The 12,721-nt window shown below is 41.0% G+C and overlaps 1 protein-coding gene across 2 annotated transcripts in view; it reads right to left on the reverse strand.

The window, feature by feature from the left end:
- SLC23A2 (solute carrier family 23 member 2) overlaps positions 1-12,721 on the reverse strand; it is a 142,695-nt gene that overhangs the window by 67,136 nt on the left and 62,838 nt on the right. For both annotated transcript variants that reach the window (XM_015474092.3, NM_001205430.1), the window contains exon 3: positions 4,486-4,584. In XM_015474092.3, the coding sequence (XP_015329578.1) occupies positions 4,486-4,584 (99 nt within the window). The remainder of the gene's footprint in view (positions 1-4,485; positions 4,585-12,721) is intronic.

Consider the following 12,721-nt stretch of genomic DNA (forward strand, 5'->3'; position numbering starts at 1 on the left):
GCTGGAGGAATCAGGCTCCCTGACTTCAGGCTATATTACAAAGCCACAGTCAACCAGACAGTATGGTACTGGCACAAAAATAGGAATAGATCAACAGAACAGGATAAAAAAAAAAAAAAAAACAGAAATAAGCCCATGCACCTATAGTCAATTAATCTATGATAAAAGAAGCAAGACTACACAATGTGGGAATGACAGTCTCTTCAATAAATGATGCTAGTAAAAATGGAAAACCACATGTAAAAAATATTAGATCATTCTTTGACCCCATACACAAAAATAAGCTTAAAGTGGATTAAAGATCTAAATGTTCAGCTGGACATTATAAACTCTTAGAGGAAAACATAGGCAGACCACACTCTGACATAAATCACAGCAATGTCTTTTTTAACTCATCTCCCAGACTAATGGAAACAAAAGCAAAAATAAACAAACTGGACCTACTTAAACTCAAAAGCTTTTACACAGCAAAGGAAACAATAAACAAAACAAAAAGACAACCCACAGATTGGGAGAAAATATTTGCAAATAATGGGACTGATAAGGGATTAGTTTCCAAAATTTACAAAGAGTTTATGACATTTAATGGCAACCCACTTCAGTATTCTTGCCTGGAAAATCCTATGGATGGAGTAGCCTGGTAGCCTACAGTCCATGAGTTTGCAAAGAGTCGGACATGACTGAGTGACTTCACTTTCTTTCTTTCTTTATGACATTTAATAGCATCAAAACAAACAACCCACTCAAAAATGGGCAGAAGACCTGAATAGACATTTCTCTACAGATGGCCAACAGGCACATGAAAAGATGTTCAAAATTGCTAGTTATTAGAGAATGCAAATCAAAACTACAATGAGATATCACCTCACACTAGCCAGAATGGCTATCATCAAAAAATCCACAAACAACAAATGCTGGAGAGGGTGTGGAGAGAAGGGAATGCTTCCGTGCTGTTGGTGGGAATGTAAAATACAGCCACTACAGAGAACAGTATGGAGGTTCCTTAAAAAACTAAAACTATGAGCTACCATATGACCCCGCAGTTCCACTTCTGGGCATATACCCAGAGAAAAACATGGCCTGAAAAGACACATGCATGCCACTGTTCATTGCAGCACTGTTTACAATGGTCAAGACACGGAAACAATCTAAATGTCAATTGACAGAGGAATGGATAAAGAAGATGTGGTACATATATACAATGGAATATTACCCAGCCATCAAAAAGAATGAAATAAGGCCATTTGCAGCAACATAGATGGACCTAGAGAGTGTATACTGAGTGAAGTAAATCACACAGAGAAGAAATATCATATGACATCCCTTATGTGTGGAATCTAAAATGATACAAATGAACTTACTCACAAAACAGAAGGAGACTCACAGACTTAGAAAACAAACTCATGGTTGCCATGGGGAAGGGATAGTTAAGGACTTTGGGAAGGTCATGTACACACTGCTATATTTAAAACAGATAACCAACAAAAACTTATTGTATAGCACATGGAACTCTGCTCAATGTTATGTGCCAGCCTGGACAGAGGGGGATTAGGGGGAGAATGGATATATGTATACATATGGCTGAGTTCCTTCACTGTTCACCTGAAACTATCACAATATTGTTAATTGGCTATATCCCAATACAAAATGTTTTTGGTGTTAAAGAGAGAGAGAGAGAATCTGCATGGTTCATAAATTTAAAAAGGTTAAAACTTAAAAAACAAACACCCTCATTATGAAGTTCAAGTCCCTCAGCCTCCCTAACTGAAGAATCCTAATGATACTGAGGTCCATACTAAGAAAGTACTGGACATGAGTCCCAACATCATCCTACGGACTTATGATTGATGATCTGGGGCACTAACCTTCTGGTCTTTTCAGCAAAAAAAATCCCTTTGAGCAAATTCCAAAATGAGTCTCTTATAGCTAATATCAGATTAGCCAGAATTTTTTTTTTTCCCACGTAAGGTCACTCAGATGAAAGGGGAATAAATACTTCTGTCCTACATTGATATTTGCAGAACAGCAGATATTATGGATGCTAGGTTGCATCTCAATGTTCAACCTTCACTGAGAGATACACTTTTATAAATTATGAAAACTATGTTTGTAAATAGAGAAGTGAATTGTGGACATAAAATGGTCATGCCATTTGCTTAATGGCACTGGGCAGCATTTATGTCATAATGACAAATTCATGACTAGTAATATATATAAAATAAAATTTTCTTTGCAGTAAAAAAAAAAAAAAAAAAAGAAATTCAAGAGTTTTAATGGACACCAGAAAAGCAAAGTTTTTAATAAAATAAGTAAGTACATTAAAATGAACAGCTAAGAAACCCTACGGATATGGAGAACACATGGGACAGAATCTCTTGCTTTCAGTTCTTTTGTCTTTCCTTGAATGGTTCATTCTTATTTCATAGTCAAGTGTTCAGAGAGCCTTTCAATGCCATCTGAAAAGCAAGATCCCAGAGAGTAAAATCTCTGGTGTCAAGTTTTCTTTACACAAATTCAAGACAACAAAAGACCTAATATTTCATTTTCTTCACCTTTAAAACAAGGATAGTGATGGTACCTTTCTCACAGGGTTGCTAAGAGGACTAAATGTGACAGGCTGCTGAAGCTAAGGGTCTGGACCTTTGGCACTATTCAACGTACGAGAATTCTTACTATTCTTGCCATTTCGTAGGAAAAGAAAAAGGACCAGTAAAATAGGAAGATATTCTATTTCACTAGTGTTCAAGGAAATACACACCGATTAAAGTTCAGATGATAAAGAAAATGTTCACCCGAACAATAAATGTCTAGCATAAACGTGCTAACATTACCGTACTAGACGTTTTTCCTGCCAGCAGATCAGTAAAAGGTACACCTACAGATATTTTACAACCTGAAAAATTAATACTCTATCAATCATTTCAAAAGAGAGCCATCAATTCCTGGATAATGAACATCTAAAATCATGACAGCCTTCAGCCTGGAAATTCTGGTGACTCTCTGATTAAGGATCAAATATCTGTGGTTAGGATGGAGTTCAACAAGTCTGTAAAAGACAGAAGCACTTTGCTACAAAATGTGTCTCTAGGATGTTGAAACTCAAGCCAGATAAGGAGTAAGCCCCCAGATCCTGCCCTATGTAAAGAGTCTCTGCTGCAGACCAAAGCCTCAACAATGGCTGCTCCCATCTCCATGCTCTGAGGAGCAACTCGGAAATCAGTACTATAGAAATTTCAACATCTTGGCATGAATCTATAATTAAGATTCACGTAACTTATAATAGCTTGACCAAACAACAGCAATATTGGTCAAGATAGCCAAAAATGAAATTTCCATCTCCCAAACTAGAAAAGAAAGAAAAAGAGAGAAAGAGAAAAAGAAATTACAGACACAAAAATTTGATTATTTAAGAATTTAAACATAATTTATTTTGTTCTTTACCATTTTTGTGATTGTACTGTATACTTACTGCACTAGTACCTGAGCTAGGAATTATATTTGTATATATCAACTTCCCAGGGGTCTGTTATTAGAATACACAGTATACACTGTCTATAGTATAATATAGCAATTCTAGAATATAACACATCATTATATAAGTTAATGATAAAAAATAAAATCTGTCTTAAAAATCTGTCAAATGAAACTCAAATGAAATTGAGACGTCTAAGGGCTGCAAAGCAGTCTGGAAATTCCATGTTATTATACTTTTCACATATATCAGACACAGTAGCAGATACAAAGAGAAAAAGAAATTACGGCATGCGGATCCTCTCTGGGCAGCTTTCTCCAGGCCCCTATGAATATGGTCATACATTCTATGGTCACACAGACTGATTTGCCAAGCAGATGGGATGAGGGATCACCCACTTCAGTGTGTGATTCTCAAATATCTTTGTTCAAGGCATTTTCACAGTCTACATAACTTATCTACTGGTGTCTTTTATTTACTGTACACAGTATGTACTGTGTGCTGCAGTCCACGGGGTCGCAAACAGTCGGACACAAATGAGCGACCGAACAGAATTGAACAGTATGTACCAGGCACAATGCTAATAACTTTATATATATTATTTCAATACCCACAACTTTACGGCAGATGCTGATATTTTTATATCCATTTTAGAGGTGAGGAAACTAATACCCAGAAAGCTTAAGTAATTCCCTCAGGATTGGAGTCATATTAGTATCCAGACCTAACGACAGACCTCAAACTCCTAACCACTTCACTGTGGGATCCTGGCTGAGGTTTAAAAATATCTAGTTAAAGACCTCTACATGGTTCTGACTTAAATATTGCCATTAAAACAATAAAAATTTCTAAGTACTATTCCTTATCACTCCTTCTATTTCCATTATAAAGAACACAAACACATATACACTCAGAAAGGAAGAGACAAAAACTCCAGATGGATACCCACTTCCTTATATAGGATCTTCCTTGTATAGTAGTGGGTGAATGGATGGGGCTGATGAAAGAGGTACCTTTTCTGCGATGCCGTTTTCTGTTGTATATATTGCCATGAGCTCGGTGTCTTCATTGTCCTGTTCACCACTGGATGTGGCCCCTCCATTGATCACCACCTGAAGAGAAACAATTCATTCAGAGGTTTGTTTCACCCTATACCACTCTGTTGTATAAAAATGTTTTCCCTCAAAGAAAATAACTGCATGAATTCCCCTATCAGACTAGCCAAGTTTTAAGTTTTCTTAAATGAAGCTCCTGACATACACATATGCACCAGGGACCACACATGTTTCTGATGGGAATGCATCATGTGTCCTATAGAATGAGGATACGTGAATGGGAGTCAGCTGAAGGACACCAGAAATGGAACGCTCTGAGGAACTATAAGGGGCAGGACCCCAGCAGCCTCTAGGGACAAGGGAGGCTTGGGTGTGAGGACAATGCTACAATTTCTGAGCAGGTGAGAAGCATCCTGAGCGGCCTTGGTTAAGGTCCTTTCCCAATGCCAGATTAACAACTTCTATGTCCCTACAGGGAAGAAATGTATGCCAGTTCGAGCAATTCATGCACTGCTGTTACCCTCATTTACTAATTTATATTTCTCACAGCAATTAAATAAACTAGCCCACTGGTATGTCCACTTCTTTGTGGCACTGAGGGGATGTGGATAGGTAGTGGCTGTCTATGACAACAAAATTGAGTTTCTAGACCCTCAAGATAAGGACTAGAAGTTATCCTGAGATTCAAAGAAAACCTGGCCACTTGGTAGGTCATGACCTTCTTCATGCCTACCCTTGGTGAGGTGCAACTTAGGTCCTGGCTGACTGCAGCAAATATCTGAAAATATTTTCAGTCTTTAGCTTAGTGATTCCATTTTTTAAAAATTATCTTGAAAAAAATAATACTGAAAGTGATTTTATGTGTGAATAACAACACAACTACATTTTTTAAATACTGAGGAAAAAAAGAAAAACTACATTAAAAGTTTAAATTCTAGTGTGATAAAATACACTAAGGAGATGTAAAAAGATGAGTGATGGTGTAAGAGAAAACAGGGCAACACATAACAAATGATTGGTACTAGTAATTCAAAAAGAATACCTACAAATAACCCAAAGGATAGGAATCTATCCATAGGAAAAAAAAGTAAAATATCCAATGAGACAAACAAAAACCCGTTCAACCTTAGCTAAAACTACAAAAGTTACAAAATATAATTTTATTTTTTAACATAAATCAGGAGGAAATTTTAAAAGAGGAATCTGGTGTTGACCAGGGCGTAGAGAGATTATGTTCCTGGTGGAATGAGCTTTCTGGAGAGTAACTTAGCACTGGGATTTGAAATAGGCATTTTCTTGGAGCCAGCAATTTTACTTACAGAAACTTATCCTCCAGAAATATCTATGCAATATATATGTTCACAGTTGATGACTACAGCATTACTTAAAATGCTGAATACTTGGAAAACCATAAATGTTTATCAAAAAGTCATTGTTAAAGTATCATGTATCTATTTCAAGAATAGCATTCAGCCATTAAAAAAATTTTTTTGGCTACGCTGCACAGCCTGCAGGATCTTAGTTCCCCAACCAGGGCTTGAATCTGGCCAACAGCAGTGAAAGTAACAAATCCAAAGCACTGGACAGCTAAGGAATTCTCAATATTCAGCCATTTTAAAGAATAAAACGGACTTTCCCGGTGGTCCAGTGGTTAGGAATCTGCCTGTCAGTGCAGGGGACATGCGTTTGATCCCTGATCTGAGAAGATCCCATGTGCTGCGGGGCAACCAAGCCTGTTGTGCTGCAACTGCTGAGCCTGTGCACCCTAGAGCACTGCAACAAGAAAAGCCGCTGCAATGAGAGCCCTGTGCACAGCAACTAGAGAACAGCCCCTACCTGACACAGAAGAGAAAGCCGACACAGCAACGAAGACCCAGCATAAATGATAAAATAAAATAAAAAATAGAAGCATAAAACTGATGCACTGACAAGGAAACAAGTCCAAGAAATTCTGTTGGTTTTTTTTTAAGTCACAAGTATAAGCCTACAATTATCCGGATTATGATAAAAAAAAAAAAAACAATTTTAATACCCTCTCTATCTCTCCAAAATATGTGGGAAAGGATCCAGAAAAGTCAAAATCACTAATAGGCTGCCCTCAGGGCAAGGAGTCGGAGAAGGCAATGGCACCCCACTCCAGGACTTTTGCCTGGAAAATCCCATGGACGGAGGAGCCTGGTAGGCTGAAATCCATGGGGTCGCTAAGAGTCTGACACGACTGAGCGACTTCACTTTCACTTTCCACTTTCATGCATTGGAGGAGGAAATGGTAACCCACTCCAGTGTTCTTGCCTGGAGAATCCCAGGGACGGGGAAGCCTGGTGGGCTGTCATCTATGGGGTCGCACAGAGTCAGACACGACTGAAGCGACTTAGCAGCAGCAGCAGCAGGGCAAGGAGTAATGATAGGCACTTTTCATTCCCAACCCTTCTGGACTAGGATCCAGAAGGATCTGGATCCTTTTTTCTCTTTTGGCTGTGCTGGGTCTTCGATGTAGCATGCAGGCTTCCTCTAGCTATGGTGTGCAGGTTTCTCATTGCAGTGGCTTCTCTTGTTGCAGAGTATGGGTTCTAGGGAGCATGGGCTCAGTAGCTGCAGTGCAACAGGCTTAACTGTCCCAAGGCGGGTGAGATCTTCCCAGACTAGGGATCAAAGCCGTCTCCTGCACTGGCAAACAGATTCCCAACCACTGGACCATCAGGGAAGTCCTGGATCTTTTATAATCAGTACACATTCAGGTGTTGTTTGTACACTGCTTTTTAAAAGGGCTAATATAAAAGGCATACACCAGTATACCAAAATAGTAACAGTGATTGTCTTTAATCAATGGAGCCATTTTTACCCTCTTTTTCTCTTTACAGATTTTGGTAATTTTCCACAATGGAGACAATTTATTTTTATAACAGGGAAGACTTTAAAAAGACTAAATAAAGATCTGAGCAGCATGGCTTGGCTAAGGCAGTCCAGAGAGATTTCAATCCACCTATTTCTGCAGTTGAAGAAATAAGGCCACAGAAAACTTTAATTTCTTATTCAAGGTCATACAGATTATATAACCCAAGTATAAGGCTAGTTTCAAAGTATTCCAAAAAAATCTCAATTCACTAGTATATAATTCGTACAGTATAAAATAGTCTTAATTCAAATAAAAAATTGCTTTTAAAACTACCTTTAAGTCATGCTATGGCTTTTTACACAAGACAACTGGGTTTGTGACATTTCTTTGCCTACACAACTAGCTGCCAGCAGGATACATCTCCCAGCCAAGTTTAAGTCCACAACATGAAACTCTCACTACTATAAAGAACCATGTTCCAACCATGATCCAAACTCCATATTTTCCAATGAATCAGCTCTTCGCATCAGGTGACCAAAGTATCAGAGCTTCAGTTTTAGCATCAGTCCTTTCAATAAATATTCAGGGTTGATTTCCTTTAGGACTGAGTGGTTTGATCTCCTTGCTGTCCAAGGGGAAAATCTTTCAAGCTAGGTTGCAGCAGTACGTAAACCAAGAACTTCCAGATGTATAAGTTAGATTAGACAAGGCAGCAGAATCAGAGATCAAATTGCCAGCATCTGGTGGATCACAGAAAAAGCAAGGGAGTTCCAAAAAACATCTACTTCTGCTTTACTGACTACGCCAAAGCCTTTAACTGTGTGGATCACAACAAACTCTGGAAAATTATTAAAGAGATGGGAATACCAGACCTCCTTACCTGTCTCCTGAGAAATGTGTATAGGACAAGAAGCAACAGGTAGAACTGGACATGGAACAATGAACTGGTTCAAAACTGCAAAAAGGAGTACATCAATGCTGCATATTATCACCCTGCTTATTTAACTTACATGCAGAGTACATCATGCAAAATGCCTGGCTGCATGACTTATAAGCTGGAATCAGGATTGCCGGGAGAAATATCAACAACCTCAGATATGCAGATGATACCACTTTAATGGCAGAAAGTGAAGAGGAACTAAGAGCCTCTTGATGAAGGTCAAAGAGGAGAGTGAAAAAGCTGACTTAAAACTCAACATTCAAAAAAACTAAGATTATGGTATCTGGTCCTTCACTTCATGGCAAATAGAAGGGGAAAAAAAACGGAAACAGTGACAGACTTTATTTTCTTGGGTTCCAAAATCATTGTGGATGGTGACTGCAGCCATGAAATTAAAAGATGCTTGCTCCTTGGAAAAAAAATTATGACAAAGCTAGATAGTAGATTAAAAAGCAGAAACATCACTTTGCCAACAAAGGTCTGTATAGTCAAAGTTACAGTTTTTCCGGTAGTCATGTACAGATGTGAAAGTTGGACCAGAAAGATGGATGAGTGCCAAAGAGCTGATGCTTTCAAACTGTGGTGCTGGAGAAGAGAGTCTCTTAAAAACATGGAGATCAAACCAGTCAATCCTAAAGGAGATCAATCCTGACTATTCACTGGAAGGACTGATGCTGAAGTTCCAATACTCTGGCCACCTGATGGGAAGAGCCAACTCACTGGAAAAAACCCTGATTCTGGGAAAGACTAAAGGCAAAAGGAGAAGCGGGCAACAGAGGATGAGATGGTTGGATGGCATCACTGACTCAATGCACATGAGTTTGTTGAAACTCCAGGAGACAGTCAAGGACAGGGAAGCATGGCGCGCTGCAGTTCAAGAGGTTGCAAAGAGTTGGACACATCTTAGTGACTGAACAACTAAAATTAATACATGACTTTTTGTTATAATTAAAGTGACCAGATATCAACCAAACCAGGACCCTTGTGAGCATAAAGGGGAGATGTATCAACAAGTATGACTTGTCTTCTAGCAGCCTACTTCTGCTAGAAGACAAGAGGGAAAAGACCTCAGACGACTGCGTGACTTCACTTTCACTTTTCACTTACATGCACCGGAGAATGAAATGGCAACCCACTCCAGAGTTCTTCCCTGGAGAATCCCAGGGATGGGGGAGCCTGGTGGGCTGCCGTCTCTGGGGTCACACAGAGTCAGACACAACTGAAGCGACTTAGTAGCAGCAGCAGCAGCAAAGGAATCAATCACGGCTTTCCTGACTATATATGAACGTGAACACAAAGCATAATGAAAGAATACAGAATTAAAGATTCTGCTCTATCAATTCATTACTTCCTCACACCAACTTAAAAATGTTCCTGTCTGTGTGTCTCTTACTTCAGCAAAAGGGGCCACCATACACCCAGGTGGCCTATCCCAACCTCCTCAAGTCATTCCTGACTTCCTATTGTATACCCTACCACCCACACTTAAGACAACACCAAATTTGGTCACATCTGTACCTTTAGCGCCTCTCAAAGCTGCCTGTTCCCGATCTACCCATCTTTCCTCTTAGGAAAGATGGACCCTAATTCCATCTTATGACCTAATTCCAAGGACCCTAATTCCCAGTTTCCTGACCTCAGCAGGACTGCCAAGCCCAAATGCCTTTTCAACATCTTATGCCTCAGAGCTCATGAGGCATCAGCCTTAATTCCCTCTTTACCCCATCTTAGGACCACGGCACATCACTACAGTCACTCTCGCACAAACCTTCACTGTCCTCTCTGGTGCTCACCTGGCTAAGTCAAGTCATCCATCCTTACTCTTCATCCAGCTTACTTTTGCAATGCCTTCCTCACTGGCTGCTTATGCACACCAAGGAGAATGTCATTCTCCCGCTCAAACAATGACCTCTCTTGACGTCTCCCTCCCACATAAGCTACCACTCCTTCCTTCTCCCTACTGCTGGTCCTCCTCAGCTTCCATACTTCCAACCACCACATCTCTTCAGTGCAGGGTCCGCAGACACTCTTGCTCTCTTAGGGGCATCTATCCCTAGGAGATACCATCTAATCCCTTGGCTTTACACCATCTCCACACTGCCCACATGCAGGGAACAGCTTCAGCCACACCGCTGCCCTTACCTGCTTTCTATCCAGTGTCTCCATGGTCACACTAAACTCACGACTCCCTCTGCCTTGTACCATCTCAGTACTTGGCCAATTCATCTCGCAGATGCTCGGGGGGGAAACCTGAAGCCATCCTTGGTTCCTCTCTCTTGTTCCTACTCTCATCTAGTCCGTCAGCATCCAGGTCAGCTCTCCTCCAGTGCCCGACCACTTGTCACCACCCCTACACTGCTGGCACCCTACCTGGAGCCCTGTCAGCCCACCTGCTCTGTGGGAATCACCTCCCGACTGATCTTCTGCTTGCTTCTTCAGTTGGCTTCCCACTCAGCAGTCAGAAGGAGCCTTTAAAATTAGGCAGAGCACATCACACCTCTGCTCAAAGCCCACTACCAGCTTTTTATCTAACTTGAAAAGCCAAAATCCTCACCAGGGCCATGAGGCCTACATAGTCTACTGACATCACCCCACCCTCTGTCCAGCCACACCTCCTGCTCAGGGCTCCTCAGACACACCAGGCACCTCTTGCCTCAGTGTCTGCACTTGCAGCTCACACACTGCCATGATGGTCTTCCATTTTCTAGTGCCACCTTTCCTGGCCAACTGAAAGTTTAACGTATCAGCCTGAGCAGTTTCTATCCCTCTTCCTGGCTTTATTTTTTCCTTGGTGCTTAGATATACATCTACACATGTGATCTATTTTTAGTGTACATTACCTGTCTCCCCTGCCAGAATGAAAGCTTTGTGAGGTCAGGGCGGGTTGCTGTTTAATTCACTGCTGTTCCCTAGAGTTTTGAACCAGAGGGAAATAACCAAGAGCATTTTTTAAAGGATAAATTAATCAACAGTCTGCAGGTACTGAATGACCAGTGTGACTTCACATTCTATCCCTTGCTATCTCCCTTCCTTGATTTATTTTTGTCACAGAACTTGTCACCAGCTGCCACATGATGCTTCTGCTTATTTATCATCTGTCTTCTCTCACCACCTGGAGATCAATTTCACAGGGGTAGGAATCTGTGTTCCCAGAACCTCACATGAAGCATCTGGGAAGCAAAGAATTCCTTTCCTTTCTGCTCTCCCAGGTCAAGTCATAATCAGTCCCACCTGAACTGTTTTAAACCCTAGCTCTCCTTCCAATCTCCAGACCTCCTCGTGCCCACAGCAGGAATTCTCTACCCTAAAACTTGAGTGCAACTGTTTCTGTTAAAACCGTTCATGAGCACCCCTACTGCCCAACCCAACTCTACCGTATTGTTTACAATGAACCTGTACCCAGGGCAGGAGATGGATGCCACTATTCCCTCAGTCAAAAGATCCTCGTTCTCCCTCCTCTGGACCTGCTACACCCAGACATTTCTCAGGACTCATGCCATCTTCTGTGTGGTTGGGCAGGGGTTCCTCATGGGCACGCCCACAGCACCCTTACTGAATTCAAACCCTAATACTTATGGTTTGTTTGCTGACTTGCTGTGTCTTCTACTATATTAGAAAAATCCAGTTTGGTCTACCTACTCCCATCTTTTCTGTCTCCTTTATTGCTCACACAGAATACTTCACCTCTGACACTCCTGCCACCAAATGGGAGAGGATTTTTCTCCACAGCAAGGAATTCTCTGTGAAATCAGCTAGACGTTCTGCAATTTAACTCAACTCTGACAGTCTACCTAGACAGTGTTAAGGGCTTAGTCCCACATGACTGCTCCCCCTACTACTTTTGACGTCAATCCCAAGTAGTAATCCAAGCCTTTCCCACAACTTCTGCCCAATTTATCTACAAATAGGAGGTTGCCACAACCCCCTCCTCAGGTCTGATTAATTTGCTAGAGGTCACAGAACTCAGGGAAATACTTTATGTCTGCCAGTTTATTAAAGGATATAATAAAGGATACAGGAAAACAGCCAGATAAAGAGATACAGAGAGCAAGGTCTAGACAGGAGCATCAGTCCCTGTGGAACCAGGGTCAATCATCCTATTGGTGCGAACATTTTCACCAACCTGGGAATTCTCCAAGTTCTCCACTACTGGATTGTATGGAGACTCTCTCCAGTACACATAATCAATCATTAACTCCATTTCCAGCAACTCTTCTCTCTCCAGAGGATGAGGTATGAGGCTGAAATTTCCAAGCTTCAAATTATGGCTTGGTCTTTTTGGTGACCAGTCTCCAACCAGAAGCCATCCAGAAGCCCACCCAGAGTCACCTCATTAAAACATGATGCTCCTAGTGTACTTCTCACTTAGGAAATTACAAGGGGTTCCGGAGCTCTGTGCCAGGAGCCAGGGGCAAAGA

Source organism: Bos taurus, chromosome 13 (genome assembly GCF_002263795.3).
Source record: "Bos taurus isolate L1 Dominette 01449 registration number 42190680 breed Hereford chromosome 13, ARS-UCD2.0, whole genome shotgun sequence".
NCBI classification, from domain to species: domain Eukaryota; kingdom Metazoa; phylum Chordata; class Mammalia; order Artiodactyla; family Bovidae; genus Bos; species Bos taurus.